This window comes from Chelonoidis abingdonii, chromosome 22 (assembly GCF_003597395.2).
Source record: "Chelonoidis abingdonii isolate Lonesome George chromosome 22, CheloAbing_2.0, whole genome shotgun sequence".
Taxonomy (NCBI): Eukaryota; Metazoa; Chordata; order Testudines; family Testudinidae; genus Chelonoidis; species Chelonoidis abingdonii.
In genome coordinates, this window is record NC_133790.1 from 8,102,853 (window position 1) to 8,121,162 (window position 18,310).

Genomic DNA, 18,310 nt, shown 5'->3' on the forward strand with positions numbered 1-18,310 from the left:
CTAAAAGTGACTGCTGCCCATTACGCAAATATCCAAATGCCTTCGAAATACAGTGAATGGCAACGGCAAAGTCCCTAGGGGGCCCCATGGAGTCTTTGGCTCTCTTCCCTTTTGGGGATTAAGAACTCTACTAGGTGTAGGGTTATTTCTTTTTTTTAAATTAATACATAATCAATAAATTAATAATAAAGCCCCCAGCATGTTAATATCTGAGAACCTCCAAAATATCTATTATTTTTATTTCTATCCTTAAATCTCTCTCTCCCCCACTTCTCCGACTCTCCAACCTAGAACAGGGTCAGGATGCAAATCCAATTTCACTTTTACTAGGCAGTGTTTGACATGCTGACCTTACCATCTTCACATACATTTAAATATAATCTAAGTTAACGATCAGATATTTGCAATAGTTAGTGGAACATGCACGGTGACACACAAGATTCTGTGTAAAACATTAATGATTTTCCACACTTTGGTGCACAACCGGGCTTCCACCTTTAGACAATAGGCCAAAACCTGAAGTCCTCACCGAGCCTGCTCATACAAATCTCTGAGGACTGAGCAAGGATCTCAGGACTTGGCTCCAATGTTTCCCTAAAGAATGTTCATGGATACACAAGAGATATCATTGTGACTCAGTCATGGCAAGTAAAGTGATATTCAGTTCCTTTCAAAATCTAGGGAGGGCGACATGGAATAGTACCTTGTCCTTGTGTAAGGATATGCATTCCATGACTCCTCTTCAACTCTTAAAGCTGCCTTTGGGAGGATAGACCGAAACCAACTGGGTATATGCATACCAATATGGTACACTTTATGCGTATATTGCCCAATGCCACCAGGACCATCTGTGTACGGCCTATTCTCCAGGATCTCCACACCACTGCCTTCTCCACATGTCTCTTCTCTGCTCTTTTTCTGAAAGGAAAAGACACCACTGTTTTTACTTGTACACATTTTACATACCACTTGCTCAATGCACGTTAATTTGAGAGATGGCATTTAACCATACATGAACTGACTGATATTCAACAACAGCCACTAACCACCAACAAATAAGATCATAAGAATGGCCTTTCTGGTCAGACAAAAAGTCCATCTAGCCCAGTATCCTGTCTTTCGACACTGATCAGTGCTAGGTGCCCCAGAGGGAATGAACAGAACAGGCAATCATCAAGTGATCCATCCCCTGTTGCTCATTCACAGATTCTGGCAAACATAGGCTAGGGACACCATTCCTGCACAGAACTTCCTCAGTGCAGAGTCACCCAATGGTTTCATATCATCACACGCTACCCCCAGAATCAGAGAGATTATAAATGGAAGAGACCTACTGGATCATCTTATTTATCCACAAACTAAAGCAGGAAGGCAGGTATGGTCTATTAGACACTAACTCAGGCCAAAACCCTAGTGCAGGACAGCCTGGAAACTGAAGAAGTTAAATCAAGATCCAAACCCAAATGTCACAGGCAACTCCCCGATCTATAATAGGCTGAATCAAAGCTTTGCATTAAAACACTCTGAAGTCTGAATTCAGATCTGAACTGATCAGACCACACCACATAACCTTTTCCATTACCAGAAGTTGCAGGAATTGGGTTTTGCCTGCTTTGACATGTATTTTTGCAATGTTACATCAGAGTGACGAAACAACAAATATTAGCTGCAACATCACAATGCAATATATAGGCAGAAAATGTAGCATTTAGTGGCATTTTCCTTTAATGATCTGGCAAGAGACAACTCTTTAAGAACAGCCTGAAGACTACACCCTGATAATTAAGATATTTATAGAAAAAATATATGAAATTCGCCAGAATGCACAGAGCACCCTCTGGCAGCTTCCATATCCCAGCTTATGTTGAGAACTCTCTCAAACCCTGGCAGCATTCATTTAAAAAGAAAACCTAAATTCAATGCCTGCAAAGAAAGAAAGAGATGCCCAAAATGTTTGTGCACTTCTAACACACATGCTGCAGTGGGTAGGATAATGCAGGGACTTCGGTATTTCAGAACACATGACTCATTTTCTTTGTTTGTTTTTTAAAGTGCATTGGGAAATTAACAAATTGGAATCAGTAGTCCAAATTGACTGTAAAAGATACTGAAATACTGACCCTTTCTTTTTGGTAGAAAAACAACATGAAAGGAAACATGGTTTAACAAAAAGTGATTGATAAAATGCAGAAGATCAGAATCTGCGTCTGAGGACAAAACAACAAGCAAAGAAGAGCTATACACTTTCCAACCAAGTCTCGAAGCATTTTAAATCCTGCCCTCCCCCTGATAACAGACAAAAAAAAAAATCTAAATATAAAAATGTTTTGGGTCTTGTCTTTTGTAAATTGTGATATGCAGTTTAGAGAAGCACATTTGTAAAAATAATCTATAGAGAGAGCATTGAGCTTGCTGTTCATTAAACACACATCCTCTTAAAACAAGTTACTGTCTTTCAGTGCTTATATAAGCAGTGGCCAAGTCCTGTCCAAATATTTATGACAATAACATTAAATAATCTTGATGACCTAAACATTTTGTAATTTCATAACGTGGCAGGTCTAAGAAAAGGCAGCAACCCAGCAGGCATGACAAATATGTCAGACAGAATAATAGTAGAGCATAGGGACAGTCCCGATATTTGGGGATTTTTCTTCTATAGATGCTTATTACCCCCTACTCCGTCCCCATTTTTCATACTTGCTGTCTGGTCACCTTAGTAGAGCATCTGGTCAGAAGAGCTGATGAAAATTATGGTGCCCTAGAGTTTCATTACATGGTAGTAGTACATGGAAATGCGAACCAGCAGGGGAAACACGGATGACATATTTAGTGCCAAATCACACCATGTAAAACCCTGCGTTGGCTGCCTTGAGACCTACCACTAGAAATGATAAAGTCTCCAAGAACTCAGAATCAGATAACAGCTCCCTGCTCTGGGCTGAAACATGAAATAGCATTCTCAGTTCTCACTGAAATCAGCACCCAGGATCAAGCCTGTTATCTCACACGGAACAGTAACTGTCCGTGGAGATTTGCAGTCAAACACTTGCATTGGATTTGGATGCTGCAATGGTGATGATTTATGTGGCCCATTTTTATAATCATAGCTGATACCAAGATTGGGGGGGAGGGGAGAAATCTAGGCTTTATTCTTGATAAAAGCGTGTAAATACCATACACTTTATATCATGTCAGTAATCAAGTTAAGTCTGAGCACAGTATCTCCACTTCTGACTTTCTGCTAAAAGTTTCTCATTCCCTATAGTCTTTGAGAGAGTTATCCAATGGGACAACCACTTTGGAGGCCCAACATCTGCATTTCTTACTCAGATGAGACTCCCATCCAATGGATCAGAAAGTTGTGCACTAGTAAATGATTGTCTATAGATGCCCTGCACAGCAGGGCATTTTCTTTAATAAAATACCAACTGCCTACCATGTAGCAAGTTTGAGACAGGATGGAATCAAGCCCAGATGTCATCATGGCAGAAGAGCTTTGCTTTCTCATATTGTATTTACTGTCTGTATAAACTGTATGAACTTCTGCAGGGCTTGAACTGGGGGAAAAAGCGGCTGTATTCTCCCAAGCTCCGCCCACTAGGCAAGACACAGTGACATGCCACTCAACAGCCCATTGCACAGATATTCAAAATATGATCATGCAGGCCCTGCTGGGCTCCTCCCTTGCTGGGTTCAGAATCACCCTTGAGCAGGCTGGATTAAGGCAAAGCAGGCACAACTGGCATGGGCCCCAGCTCCCAGAGCATTTAAAGAGAGTTATGTTTCTAGTCCTCATGCTTACAGCTGCCTTTAGCCAGGAAGGAAGCCACCTGGCCCCACACCCACCACCAGCACAGACTTGTCCCTCACTGCCTGGAAGGCTGGGTAAGGGGCTGGTTGACAGAGGGCTTGCAGGTGCCTTGCTGGGCTCTGAAATATTTGCTCCCCCTTGGTGGGTCTCAAACGTATCCAACCTCTGCTCCTCCCCTCTGACATGGTGGCTCCATGGCTCAGATAGGGGCAGGGTGTGCATATGAATGGTGTTCCTCTCCCAAACACCAATCAATTAAATGAGACTCCACTCAGAGTACATTGTGCAGATCTGTGATCCTCCTTCTCCTCCCTTACTTACATCAACAGCAGTGAAATAGCTAACAATGGTGACATTTAAAATAAAATTTAAAATAGCATCACTAGACATCTGAGTTGCTAGATCACTGAGGTGAATGGGGTAGCCCACACCTCCCAGAGCTACTGTTTCAGGCTCTCTGCAGATACAGGCAGGAATCCATGTCTTGGCTGAACTGTGCTCATGTTTTCAATATAGGTGAAGAAGAGCTCTCTGTGGCTCAAAAGCTTGTCTCTCACTAACAGAAGTTGGTCCCATAAATAGGGTGATCATATTTCTTAAAGTAAAAACAGGATAGCCCAGGGTTTGGCCAAGCTGCCCCCACCTCTCCCCCCATGCACCGGGCTCACCAGAGCTGCCCTCCCCGTGTTGCCTGTGGCTGGGGCTGACCCGCTGAGCCCCGTGCTGCTTGCAGCTGGGCTTGGGGCTGACCGCCTGAACACCTTGCCAGCCCTTCTTGATTTACTAGAGCCCAGAGTTTGCAGTGTGTTACCGAAAATTCCCAGGATTATCAGTTTCCTAGGATTCTTCCCCAGCTACAATGAGGTGAATGATCGTAAAAGAGTGTGGAAAGGGACGGCCAGGACAGAGCTGAAAAAGGGGTCTGTCACGGTCAAAGTGCGACATAGGGTCACCCTGCCCATAAAAGATATGACCACACCCACCTTGTCTCTCTCAGGTTTTCAAGACACGTCTCCACCACTATGAGGGCTAGAGATTCAGGCTATGGCTACACTACAGAGCGTGCAGCTGCACCACTGTAGCATTACTAGGGCAGATGCTGTAGGCTGAGGGGCGAGAGCTCTCCCATCTACTTAATTATTCCAGCCCCTGCAAGCAGCGGTTGCCATGTCAGCAGGAGAAACTTTTCCGCCAACAAAGCACTGTCCACGCTGACTCTTACCTTGCTGTAACTTAGGTAGCTAAGGGGGGCTGGTTTATTCACACCCCTGAGCGATGTAAGTTATACCCATGTAAGCTGTAACGTGTACAGAGCCTTAGCTTTCCGTAAAAAGCTGCTATCTGCTATGCTTGATCAGCTTCTTGTAAAACAGGCCTCTTCCTCCTTATCAGACAAAATTAACAACTCCCTGGAAGTAATTTGCATGCCTTTCGCTGAGAATGTTTCTGCTGAGTATTCTAAGCATCTATAAATATTGTGATTCAAAAACTGTTGATTCTCTTCCAGGAAGAAATCTCTTACTTTTGAGATTGCCCAGCGACCAGTTTCACTGGTCTTACTCCACCAAGCAACAAGTTGTTTAGGGACAGTGGGACCAGATCCATGCCTGGGGTCACTCTACAGTGACACCAGGTGTGAAGTTAGCTCCAGGATGGTTTATAAACATGTTACTGAAAAAGCAGAGTCATTTTCTTACATTCAGAAACAGCTAATTAGTGACAGGCAGTTTGTCAAGACTGGGCCCAACATGAACAACAATCCCTCTCTGCTTCAGAGTCCAACGGTACCGCAATCATCACAATACACAGCCAAGATTAAAATTCTCTACTTTTTCTTTGCAATTAAGTTACTTTGTCACAACTGACTTGGCATTACAAAAAATTGTCTGGTTTGTGTTGTATGGTTGGTACAATGGTGACCCTGTAATACTGTTTGGTTTTGTCATAGACAAATAGTTGCAATTAGCATCTGCACTGTTATTGCCTATGCTCCCCTGTACTTGCAATAGGAAATACCTATAAGCACAGGCGCCAATTTTCCAAAGTATCAGGGGGTGCTCAACTCCTGGCTCTGCCCTAGGCCCCACTCCACCCCAGTCCCGGAGCACCCTTGGAGTTGGCGCCTACGCCTGTAAGACTGCCAACAATGAGATAAAATCATTTAGTTTTTCAAGGCGACTGACTGGTTTTTAAGGGTGATGGGACAGGTGGCACTGGGCCATGGCACATCCTAGCCACAGGTGAACGGGGATTCTCTCTTCCGCTGCATAGATGCTCAGGGGAAGTTGTTGCCTGGAAAATGGGGAGAATGCCTTTAGGAACGCTGGGCTCCATATCCAGCGGTCATCAGCCTGGCTTGAGCCCAAGCAGGGGTACTTTCCACTAGTCTACTGGGTGACCCTGGTTATGTCACTTACCTTCTCTGTGCCTCAGTTTCCCTGTCTTTAAAATGGGGCTAATGATACTGACCTCCTTTGTAAAACATTTGGAGATCTACTTGTTCTGAAAAGCTAAGCATTGTTATGATAAAAGGAATTGGAAATTCTCTCATGTTTCCATGAACTCGTTCTGTTTTCTCCTTACAAACATTATCCCAGAGGAAAAGCCTCCTGCCAACTGTGACTGTGTGTTTTACATGGAGTCATTAAAAAGCTTATGAGCGACCACTGTAAATCTAGCTGGAAACTGTGCACAGATCAGGATTTACTATTTCACAGGCCAACCTTGCTACCTCTGGCATAGGTGTGCAATGGAAACACTGCATGGAAGATGGTGAGCCATGGGGGGATGCAGACATGCTATGCTCCCCCCGCCTCCTGCATGCCACAGAGTATTCCTTGTTGTGATCCCCTTTATGGCACCGTGTAGAAGGGTTGGTGGTAAACAAGAGGTATGGCCAGTGAATCCATGAGCTGCATAGATCCACCAGTCCAAACGCCTGGGTAGCTGGGCTTGTAGAGCACCACAGCCAACTATTATAGCCCAGAGTCTGGAATGACTGTGGCTAATTCACACCCAACTTTCAGCCACATCAGCCCTTCCACCTAACCTCTCTGGGTGGGCTATGCAGCTGGATGAGAGTTTAGCCCTGCGTTGTGTAGTGCATATCTGCTCCTCGTGCGTGTAGGTTATTTGCACAAGCGATGTTGATATGCAGCAAGTACATTTTTCTATTAAATATATATGAAAACTGAAGAGACGCTGCACTTTGCTCAATAAAATTAAAGCAAGGCCTGAACCACAGACCTGAGATCTGGAAATGAACTTTCAGGGGAGTCTGGAGCCAGGATTCTGGGTTGGTCCAACGGGTACTAAAAACTCAAAACATGAGTTACCATGCACCATCCAGTCAGGCACATTGAGAAGGATGGAACCATCACAAAAACAAAACAAAACAAACCCATCACTGAATTCCTTTAGCAGTATGCTGTGAAAAGCTCCTATGCTTTCCATTAGACTACAGGAAAAACCTGCGTAACCAGAATGGTTTGGCAAGGACAGATCTGGTTAGACTGAGAACAGTGCAATTTCCTAACTCGATTATAAACCAGTCACTTTAGTCATGAGATGAATTCACTCATTGTTCAAGTAAAGACATCAGTAACATGCTCTGACACAGCCGAGAAGATACCCTATACCTGTGCTCAATTTACAAGTTTACAAGTTACACTGCATCACTGGCTTTGATAACGAGAGAGCAACTTGCTTTTCAGCTGTGTAGCCTTTTCATGTCTGTTGTGACTCCCTGCCATATTCTGAAGAGATGTTTATTACGTGGAACAGGTCTGTAAACAACAATTACAAAATAATCATTGATTAGGAAAATGTTTGGCTTGAGCAGCATCTGGCAAGCCTTTGCTGCTGAATGTTAGGTGGCTGGGAGCTGCACATGTGCAGGCATTTGAGGTTGGGGCTCTTTAGATACTAATTTCACAGGACTTGTATCCTTACAAACTTCAACCTTTTAATGATTAACTTTTGAGATTACTACCTGGAACTAACTGCTAACAACATTACATCTCATCTTTCCATACACATCTGGGGAAATGTCCCCAGCAAATTCAAATAGCAGCTAACAACCTTTCGATACTAGTTCATCTAAGCCATAATCACAGTAAACCCTCTTATATTATATTACAACAGGAAATCTAGTCATCTCTTTAGAACTCTCTCTCTTCTGCTGATGACACTCCATGTTCCGTACAACCCCATCAATAGCTTTCCAGGACAGATGGTGACACAGAGCCCTTCCAGCTAAAGTAATAGCATTAAATTACTCGTAACAGGGAACCCAGAGAAGCAGATGCACCATGATTAGCAAGAACGCCAGTTACTTAAAGGCTTCTATTAAAATAAATCACTTGGCACAGCAGCACAAACATGGGACACAGTACATGACCTCACAACAACAATTATGGAAGGAGTAATTCCAATGAATGTCATTTAAATATTGGGCTAAGGATTCAGATTAAGGATTAAGTACAGGATTAAGAGTTAGTGTATTTAAATTAGAGGCTGTATCATGTCCTGTAAAATGGAATGATAATATAGCTTTTACGTACAGCTTTTCATTTTCAAAACTGTTTGAACATTAATTAACCCGCAACCCAATTATGAGGTCATCATCATCAAATGAGGAAACTGAGACACAGAGAAGTTAAGTGATTTGTCCAAGACCAAAGAGTGTGTCAATGTCAGAGCCAGGATTAGAACTCAGAACTTCCTGAATATCAGAGTAATCCAAAAACCTTGACATTTAGCTCCTAAATGGATAGGTTCTCATTGCAGCAATGTATATAGGAAGCAGACAGATTTAACAACCCTATGACTGTAAGAGTCCAAGACTAAGAACATATGGAAAAGCTACAAGCATTGACAATTAAAGCACAATCCACCTGTCCAAATTATTTTCTAGTTGTCAATATGTTCTGAAGGTGAGGGCTGCCTTTTTAGTTGACATTGTGAAATCAAATAATCAGAGCACTATGAATCATGGGGGGAGACTTGATTAGGTTGCTCTATTCTTAATGCTGTGGTTTCCAGTGTCTGTCATTACTGTACTAACCAGCAGGCCAGTCTTGCTCACAACCTGATTTTGCAGTCCAGACCTGGGGAGGTGGATAATGACATACAAGCAGGAGGAGATAGTGATGTGTCTTCAATGCAGTTGCTCATAAACAGGCACTTCTCCTCACTCCTTGAAGGCAAATAAGGTCAAAGGCTCTCATGTCTTAGAAAGTGATTTATTCTGCTGATGAATTTTCAGGATGGGCCTCTAGCCTCTGCTCCCAGAAGTTCAGAGAGTTTGATTAAAATCCTACCTGGACAGTCACAGGGATTGCTCTCCTGGGTCAATGGAACAGGATAGACACCCTCCCTTCATAGTCCACAGAGCACCCCTCCCCACCGAATACACCCTGTCCAGAGCAGGTAGCAAGGATGTACTGAGGACCAGGAGATTAGGTACCTGGGATTATTAGCCAGCAATGTATATCAGCTACTGATCTTCCCTGAGAAGGAGGCTGAAAGGCCACAGAGCCTGCAGAAGCAGGGGGCGGGGAGGGGAGGAGGCATTATTTTGCTTGCTGCCCTTAATGATTGTGAAAGACCCCCCAGCCTAAAGATACCAGACATTTTTCTGTTCCTTTTTTAAGACCTAATAAATGCACCCCTAATCCCAAGCAGTGGGGAAGTTTTCCAGGCAAACAACACTGAGTGTCCAGTGTCTGTAAGGCGAGGAAACCCAGGCCCACTACCGCATACTTATACCAAGAGCAGGAAAACAAATCCTGCCGACTAACTGGTAATTTCACTTTACCCTAACAAGTGCCTTTCAGGATAGGTAAATTCCGGCCTCATTATCAAGTTCTGCACTATCTAATATAACAAGTATTCAGCATAATCACAATCCTAATCACATTGAATCTCTTTATTTCTTTTCTTCTTTCCTTATCCCTCTTCTTTCCTTAACACTCAAAATGCTTCACTCTCAGACATGGGGTTAGATGAGACACAGTCAGATCTCAGCCATTTTCAGTTCTTTTGATCTCTGCATAGCAGCCTAGATCTGGAGGTATAAATAATCATGCAGCTCTGTTGTCATTACATGACACAGCTTTGCTGTGTAACTAGGGATCCCAGTGGCATAATGGAATAGGAACCCAGTAAAATGAGACTGGGTCAAACCCTCTCATTTGCATCTCTACAATACAACACTGCTTGGGGAGATTTGGAAAAATAGAATTTTTTGAACTAGTGGCCCCTTCTTTAGAGGCTGGCATATAAACTCCTTCTTATTCATACCAAAATGCTTTAGCTGGTAATCTAAGTAAAATTTGTTGTGCTTTCAGAGCACGTTCAAACTCAGGATCTCAAAGCACCTCACTTAAGGTGTTAAGCCTCACAACATTTGTATAAGGTAGGCACACATTAATTAGTTCCATTTTACAGATGGGGAACTGAGGCACTGCAGGGTGAAATGACTTGCTCAGGGTCACACAGGAAGTCTTTGGCAGGCCTGAAATAGAACTCATATCTCCCAATGCCCAGAAGAGCTTTACCAGCAGAACTTGCTTGTCCTTCACTTCCTCAAAGTGAATTTAAATGGACAGTGGGTAGAACTCGCTTGTTATACCAATTCCCGTCTTCCAGGATCATGCAGAGCTCATCTCGGTCTGCTTTAACATGGCTTGTGATATCAAAAAGACTTCCACAAAGATCTATTTTAGGTCATTCAATTTACATAACTAATTTGCTTAATGAAAGCTTCCAGCAGTAAGTTGCGCATGCAGATGATTTTGCAATCTATACTCTGTAGATATACACGTTATTATTGTGTTTTCCATTTATATTTCAATGTGACTCATGAGAGATATTGATGATAGGATGATCCTATACAAATCAATCCTATTCATCATGCTTTTCTTTCAGGGTAAAAATGTACCACATTTTTACTCTAAAAACTGTAGATCCATAGTACAGTTTATAGTGAAACTAACAACGAAGAAACAGATTTCTCAATGTTTGGCTTCATTTGAGGGTTTTTTTTGTTTTTAAGTATAATTTGTTACTTCTAGCAAAGCTATTGTGCTGCAGAGAACAGTAAGAAAAGTGTAAGCTGCATATAATAATAGGAGTCCAAGACATTGTTCTAGCTTTTTAAAATAAATTATGAAGTCTTAACTTGTTTACCATTGATTGTGGTATACAGATGTAACCCTCAATCATATCTAAATAAATTAGACATTTATAACAGGCTGACACGGTTTTGTTTTACAATGAAGTTTCTTCATGCATGACTGTGACATTTATACAGACTTGCTTTTCATGGGAGATGAGGGGTTCTGGTTTGAACATGTGTAATGTACAATGCAAAGACTGACAGTATTATACTTGATAAAACCGAGGGTCCATAAATAATGAAGACAGTCTGTTCTCTGAGAACAATAACCAAGGGGGGTTTCTATAACTTCACAAGGTTTGTCTCCAGTCTGGTGACCGGAAGTTTTGATCCTCTGCTTCACTTTTACTGAAGTAACTGCTGGAATTTTTAAAATTCAGTGTGAATTTAACACTGGTAGAAGGTGCCAGAGCGACAGTCCTGGAGAATGAAGGTATCTATTTACCCACAGAACTGGGTAAGGCAGCACTGGGGCAAACTTCCCCAGACTGACCTGCCAACACACTCAATCCTAACCCTGGTAAGGCAGAGTGGGAATTTATACTGCATGGCCAATTCCATTTCTGATTTGTTGTTGTTGTGATTAGGCTAGCAGGAAGGGTGCTAATTAGACTCCAGTGTGGAGTAGCGTGTATGTGTGATGTGAGCATCTGTCCATTGGGAACTGCACTGAGATCAAATTCATCCTTCAGAGTCCACTGAACAAGATGGTAGCAACCACCAGTCACCAGTGGCTTAGCCAGCTCTGAAATATCCTATCACCAGACACTGATTACTTTCTGTTTACAAGTACTGTCTGAGGGAAAACATCCCAATGGCCAGCCAAAAGGACAGAAAACATTCCTCGCTGCCACTGTAACACGTGCGCCCTGGGACCCTCACAGGATCAACCACAAGCCCCACAGTAACTTCATACTAATTTGATTATTAGCAGTTGAATGTCCTTAGTCAATGGTGAATTCAGTGTCCTGAACACGTTGCACAGTATTCCTCCTCTTCCCATCACTATCTGCCATGATAAGTGAAAGCCAACTGTCCTCCGGCCATTCGCTGTCTCTTCCAGGCATGGAGCACTGTGCTTATGGTGGAGGCTGCTTGTGTCGAAAAGGGGACATTTTGCCGAAGGATGCTGCTGAATTTCACAGTGTCACAATCTCTCCTAATGTCACGATCACATGTAGTACAATCTCCCTGGAATCCAGAATGGTCTTTTCCTGAGCCTTGGCAGTATTGCCAATCCCGATTCCCGAGCTTGAGCCAGGCCCCCAACAAAGCATTATTTAAAATAATAGCAATAAAAACTTCAGGGTTTTTTTTTGTTTGCCATTTGGTTACTGTGCTTTTAGGGTTCACTTAGCCCACATTTTCAAACTTTTCTCCAACAACCATAAAAGCTAGAAACCATCTATTTATAAATGAAATCTGAAATTCTCACATATTTTCATGATTTCAGGAGCTGGGGCTATAAGAAAAACATCAAATATTGCAAGACTCATGATAAAGTCACAACCTTTCTCTTAAGCTAATTAAACTTTGTGATGAGGTCAGTTTTTCACAACACTAAATAAGAGACCCTCCTTTCCAGGCCTTAAATGATCCTTGTTGCCCTCATCTGCACCTTCTCCAAAGGTAGAATGAATGTCAGGGTAGGAAGCATGGTCTAGTGGACAGACCACTGGACTGGAATAAATAGGTTCTATTTCTGGCTCCACCATCGGTTTGCTGTGTGACTTTGGGGAAGCCATTTCACTTCCCTGGGCGACTGTTTCTTCTCCCACCCTTTGTCTATTTAGACTGTAAGCCCACTGGTGCAAGGGCTATGTCTCCCTGTGCGTTTGAATAGTGCCTAGCACAATTTCAGTAGGGGCCACCCGATGCTACTGCATTCAAAAAATAATCAGTGCTAAGACCAGCACACAATGCTCCAAACAGGCTCTGAAAGAACCTTGTAAAGAAGGACCGTTATCTTCCTTGACTTATAATTAGTTCCCTGATGCATTCTAGGGCACAATCTATCAGTCTTTCCTTCCCCTCCTGTGTTGCCAAGCATTGATTCCTTAAGTCTCAGAACATCACTCACTTATAACCTTAGTCCCTTTTCCACCTACGTGTCTTAAAATAGGTATCTATTCTGTACCATAATTTTGTTTGGTCAGAGAGTGATAATAGTCCAAGTGAAAAACCATAGGGAACACGAAAGATTGCAGTCCACAAGAGACCAAATTTTAGTCTTACTGAACCTGACAATGTCCTTTTAATTATAATTTTTTTTTTAAAGAAAAAAAATAAATGCCTCCACCCAAGCAAAAGAATAGCCAAGCAGAGCCAAAATTCTTTCTTGATCACTGAGGTCCTTTGAATTCAATTTCAACCATTTATGGCTTCTTCCCTCCAGTATTTGTGGAATGCAGAACCATCCGACGCCGGGATCTTTTCCACTACTTCTCCAACAGGCGAGTGTAGTAATCAAAGGAGACAGTTAAATACAGTTTATTGTAACTGTTTGCACCGTTATTTACCACAACACTGTGCGTAGCCACTGATGAAACAGGGAAGCGATGAACAACCTTATCTATGGTTTTACACAGCAGGCGTTGCCCAAACTCTGCAATACCAAGAGATGCATTGGAAAATTGCCATAGGGAGCAAAATGGCTATGCTTATTTTGCATCCCAATCAGGATTGATGTTTGAAATCAAACACAAGCCAGCCTCACGTTAGCTGGTCCTGGCATCTTCTGTGAAAGTGGAATAAAAACTGTCCGAGTTCACTAAGGATGAACCTAAGCTGATCAGGTTGGTCCCGACACTGCAGTGAGAGGCAAGGATGTGGATGGGCCTCCATTAAGGCTTTTTGGTTGCACTGTGTTGTACACCTGGCTTATAGACAGATAATCCCAGTCCTCGCTTTCCCTCCCATAATTTTCATTGTTTTGTAGCACTGTTCTCTATTACAGATGGGCTGCACACATCACTACTGATGCTGCATGCTGATCTAGCTAAAGGAAGCGTATGTGGTTTGAAATGAGGTCTCCTCTCTTTATAGCTTAAAAATTGCCTCTTCTCTCATCCTGGATGAGTGTTCAATATCCTTTTATAGCTGCTGCCTGGAAAGCTGGGTCAAGTAATAGGTAGCACAGTCACTCAGCCTAACTCATGCATCTGGGCCTATTATGACCATGCCATTTACACAGACTAGCATCCAGGCGCCACAAATAAATGGAACGATGACAGACACAAGGGTCTGGGCATAGCTGCTGGGAGCCATAATTAAATGGAAAGAGAAGCCCACTGATACAGTTATTGGAAAAATACCTGAAGGTCTTGCAACTAATGCATAGTTTATTTTTAATACACTTTTCCAGGGTAAGATTTGTCATTTCCCAACACGTACTGCGATTACATGCGCACCCATGGGTGTATCATTTTTATCCTCAGCTGTCTCCTGCTGTGGTATGAGTCAGCCCTGTGTTTTGTTAACTATTCCTTTTTGATCATTCGATCTGACATCTAATTCATTATGAGCAATCTGCTTTCACCACCAGCAATCTTCTGTCTGCTGGATACAGATACTATTAGTCCAGGTATCATTCACAACTAGCAGTTAGTTAATGTCTGCAGGTTCCCCCCAAATCATGTAATTAAATAGGAGAACAAAATGTCATTTTGCCCTAAAAATATATCTGGGCAGGGGGGTAGGGGAATTAATTATATGAAACAATATTAAACTAAGTTTTTAAAACAAGGCATCCAGTATTCCATCAAGGATCTGGAGTACCCAATGAAAATGTAAATAAACTAATTAGGTTAACATTGGAGGGGAAAAAAATCACCTCCAGAGTCAAAAGGGGTAGGAGTGGGGGAGATGCTAATAAGGCCACTCTTATCTCAGCCAAGGAGATAAACTTCTTGTGTGTTAGTGAGAAGCCCACCTCTCAGTGAAGAGGAACCTTTCTGGAAGTAACTGAAATCAAAACCAAAATTGAAATTTTATCAGCACATAATGTGCTCTTATGACAAGATTAAAAACACAACATGAAGACCAAATTGCAATCTATATGAATAAGAAAGTTACATATACTGCAGTAAATGCATTACAATTGATTGAATGCTGTGGTATATAATAATTACTAAATGTTTATTTATTGGCTTCTCTATGGCACTCATCATCCTGGCATTCGACTACCTCTAAAACATTAGCAAATTTAGCCTCAACACAGGATGGGAATTACAATGGAGAATGTGCGGCATAGAAAATTCAAGAGATTTGAACACAGGGAGTCTGTGGCCAAGATGGGATTAAAACCCAGATCTTCCAAGTCCCAGTCCAGTGCTTTAACCACAAAGCCATCCTTCCTCTATCATACTACTGCTATGAGCTTATATGGGGCCTTCTGGTGAAGTAAGCAAGTCTAATTATTTCCATTTTGCAGGTGGGTAAGCAGAGGCTTAATGGATTTACCCAAGGTCACTTGACAAATCATTACTAAAGCTGGGACAGAGCATAGGAGAAGAGTGTCTCCCCATTACCTCACCCACCCATCCACCCTTAAGCAAAATCCTCCAACACAGGGAGGTTTATCAGTACCTGTGAGCCTGCTCTATTAGTTGTGCATTGATATGGTGCTCTGCACTGTATAAGACACCTACAAAAATAATTCATGCACTATGCAGCTTATGCTCATTAGAAGTAATGGAGCTGGAGGTCAAATCACAATTAAAAACCTTTGTGTTTTGTTATTTCTCCAAATACAGAGAGTGCCATGAATTACTGTGCACTTATAACCAGAAGTCCCTACCTTATAAATCAAATCCCATTGCAATTTCCCATTTTCTCCAGTAATCACACTCATATCCTCTTAAGAGTTATGGACACCACCAGACCATGCTTTTGTGTGCATGCATCATGTTACAGATACAGGCAACCTTAAGCTGCAGCATCTGTTTCCATGGCAATGGGACTGCATCAGCAATCCAGTGGGTTTAGTTTAGGCCATCTACACACAAATCATTATTAATATCAAACTGAGCTATGTCACCAGTATCCATGGTACCCACAGAGGAGGTCTCCGTGTCCCCTTTGTGCTGTAACATGCATCCTTCATGCATGACATGAAATGATTTTAATCCAATTAGTGCTGTGAAAAATATATTTAGAGGCAGCATTAACACATTCAGCAAAGGGAGGTTACTTTGAGTCACTCTAAGGAAGATCAGAACATGATGCTTGACAAGAGAGGGTTTGAGTTCTAGTCTGAGCATATTGTAAGTTACTGAGGAGCTGAAAACGTTCAATCACTGGGGGAGGAGGAAGTTACTGATAAGCCACTAGTTGAGTGTGTAAAGGCAAAACAGGCTGCTGTGATAAAGATCCCCCTTTTCTAGGTGCAATCACTCTCTGAGTAGCACACAGCGCATTGTTCCATCTGAACATTACCCCCCACCTACTGGCACTCAGCCAAATGTCTCAACTATAAAGTCTGTACAAACACTGCTCTTCAGGCAAAACAATGAAGAAATCTAAGAATGCTCAGAGAAGGATGGCCGCAAAGTGAGAGAATTAAAAATATACAGATAGGATGAAACTGGTAACATCACCATCAAGGGAATTGCTATTTTTCAGGCCTCTACAACAAATGGCCACATAGTACAGTGCTATTAATATGAAAACTCTCATAAGGACTGAGATTTTAATGGGCATTAAGACAGAGGCCATTAGCACAGAGTTCACTATATCTATTTGTATACAAATCAAAACATCAGCCCAACGGCTCAGGACATGAGAGTTTGAAAGTGACCTTGGGAAGTCAACAAAATGCAGACCTTCATTACACAGGGTCTTATGATTAGGGGGCACAGGACTAGGAGTCAGTGCTCTTGGGATCTATTCCCAGGTTGGCCATAGACCTCCCAAAGTATCCTTGGACAAATCACTTAGCTGCCCAATCCCACAGTTTCCCTCAGCAGTAAAATGGGAGTGTGGGTATGCTGGAATAAACTACAGATCACATCGTGCATCTACCGGAAAATATATGAAGGATTTAAACAGCCAAACCTATTAAAACCTTAAATTGCTCCCAAAATCCCAGATGTGTCCTGGATTGGAACTTCAAGTAAATTGGTTTCTTACTGTCAAGACTGTATTTAACATTTGGTTCCATTAAACCACCATGAGAGTTCACTTCCCTGTTGTTATGACATTGAAGGGGTTGTCTAGTGACCACTGACAGCTCTATCCTGAGGAATGGTGTTCATGTACATCAGTGCAGGGAGGATAACTGGCGACAAAACGGACAACTTCTGAACTAAGATGCAAGCTCCGTGTTGCTAGTTTAAGAAAACAAAGTTAAATTTGGGTTTCTGATGCTGGCTCCCTTCAGACGCAAATTCAAAAGGCTGAACCAAGCAAGAGCTTAAGCCAGAATGACCAAGACAGCACTCTCACTTCAGTGTGAAGTGTCACTCCTGCTTAGGCTTGTAAAAATATCCTGCCTTGCATCACTAGACCACAAGAACCTTCTCTCACTTGGTTTTCAGCACGAAATCTGATGAAGGCTGTAATGAGATATAGCCAGATGGAAGCAGCAGCAGCACACAACCTCCCTGACTGCACACAACCTCCCTGTCCCCCCTAAAAAGAGAGACTGTTACTGTAGAAGCTCCTGCAGCATGATGCACAGATGAATACCTCTGTCGCCTGAGGCTTCAATACTCTTTGCTGCTTTCAAGACAAATGCTAAATGGCCAGGTTGAGAGCAGCAGGCCTTCATAAAAGAGCTCAGATGTAAGTGCAAGCCCAATTTGTACAAACACTATATGCACTGCATTATTTAGAACCAGGACTGGCTATTAATGGAGCTCTTAGTACAACACACCATGATATTATGTGGGCAATCCGCTGTGCAAGTCTATAAATAATTAACAGCCTTAAAAGAAAACCATTCTTATACCTGTTCATAAATCACTCTGCAGTGCAAAGTCATACAACCACACTTTTGTTGGAGCTGGGCTGCCTGACGCACAGGAATGCAAAATGGAAATAACTTTTTTATGAAGACACCTCAAACCTGCTTGCCCTACATGCTATATCTTTTAAACTGGCTGTTAACATTTCAGCTTCCATTTCCTGCTCAGTTTTTTAATTCTACTTGGCATTTATGTCCTGCTTTTTCTTCTTCAAAGATCTGCACAACAGTAATTGTTCCACAAAGCACCATCTGTGAGAAATACTATCTCTATTTTACAGATGGAGTAACTGAGGTAGGTAGATGAAGCACACTGCCCAAGGGCACTCAGTGCATCAGGGATGGGATGTGA

The 18,310-nt window shown here is 42.3% G+C and overlaps 1 protein-coding gene across 4 annotated transcripts in view; it reads right to left on the bottom strand.

The window, feature by feature from the left end:
- The window catches only part of PITPNM2 (phosphatidylinositol transfer protein membrane associated 2), a 197,704-nt gene that overhangs the window by 67,180 nt on the left and 112,214 nt on the right, over positions 1-18,310 (bottom strand). For all 4 annotated transcript variants that reach the window (XM_032800530.2, XM_032800527.2, XM_032800531.2 and 1 more), the window contains one exon: positions 704-918. In XM_032800530.2, coding sequence (XP_032656421.1) covers positions 704-918 — 215 coding nt within the window. The remainder of the gene's footprint in view (positions 1-703; positions 919-18,310) is intronic.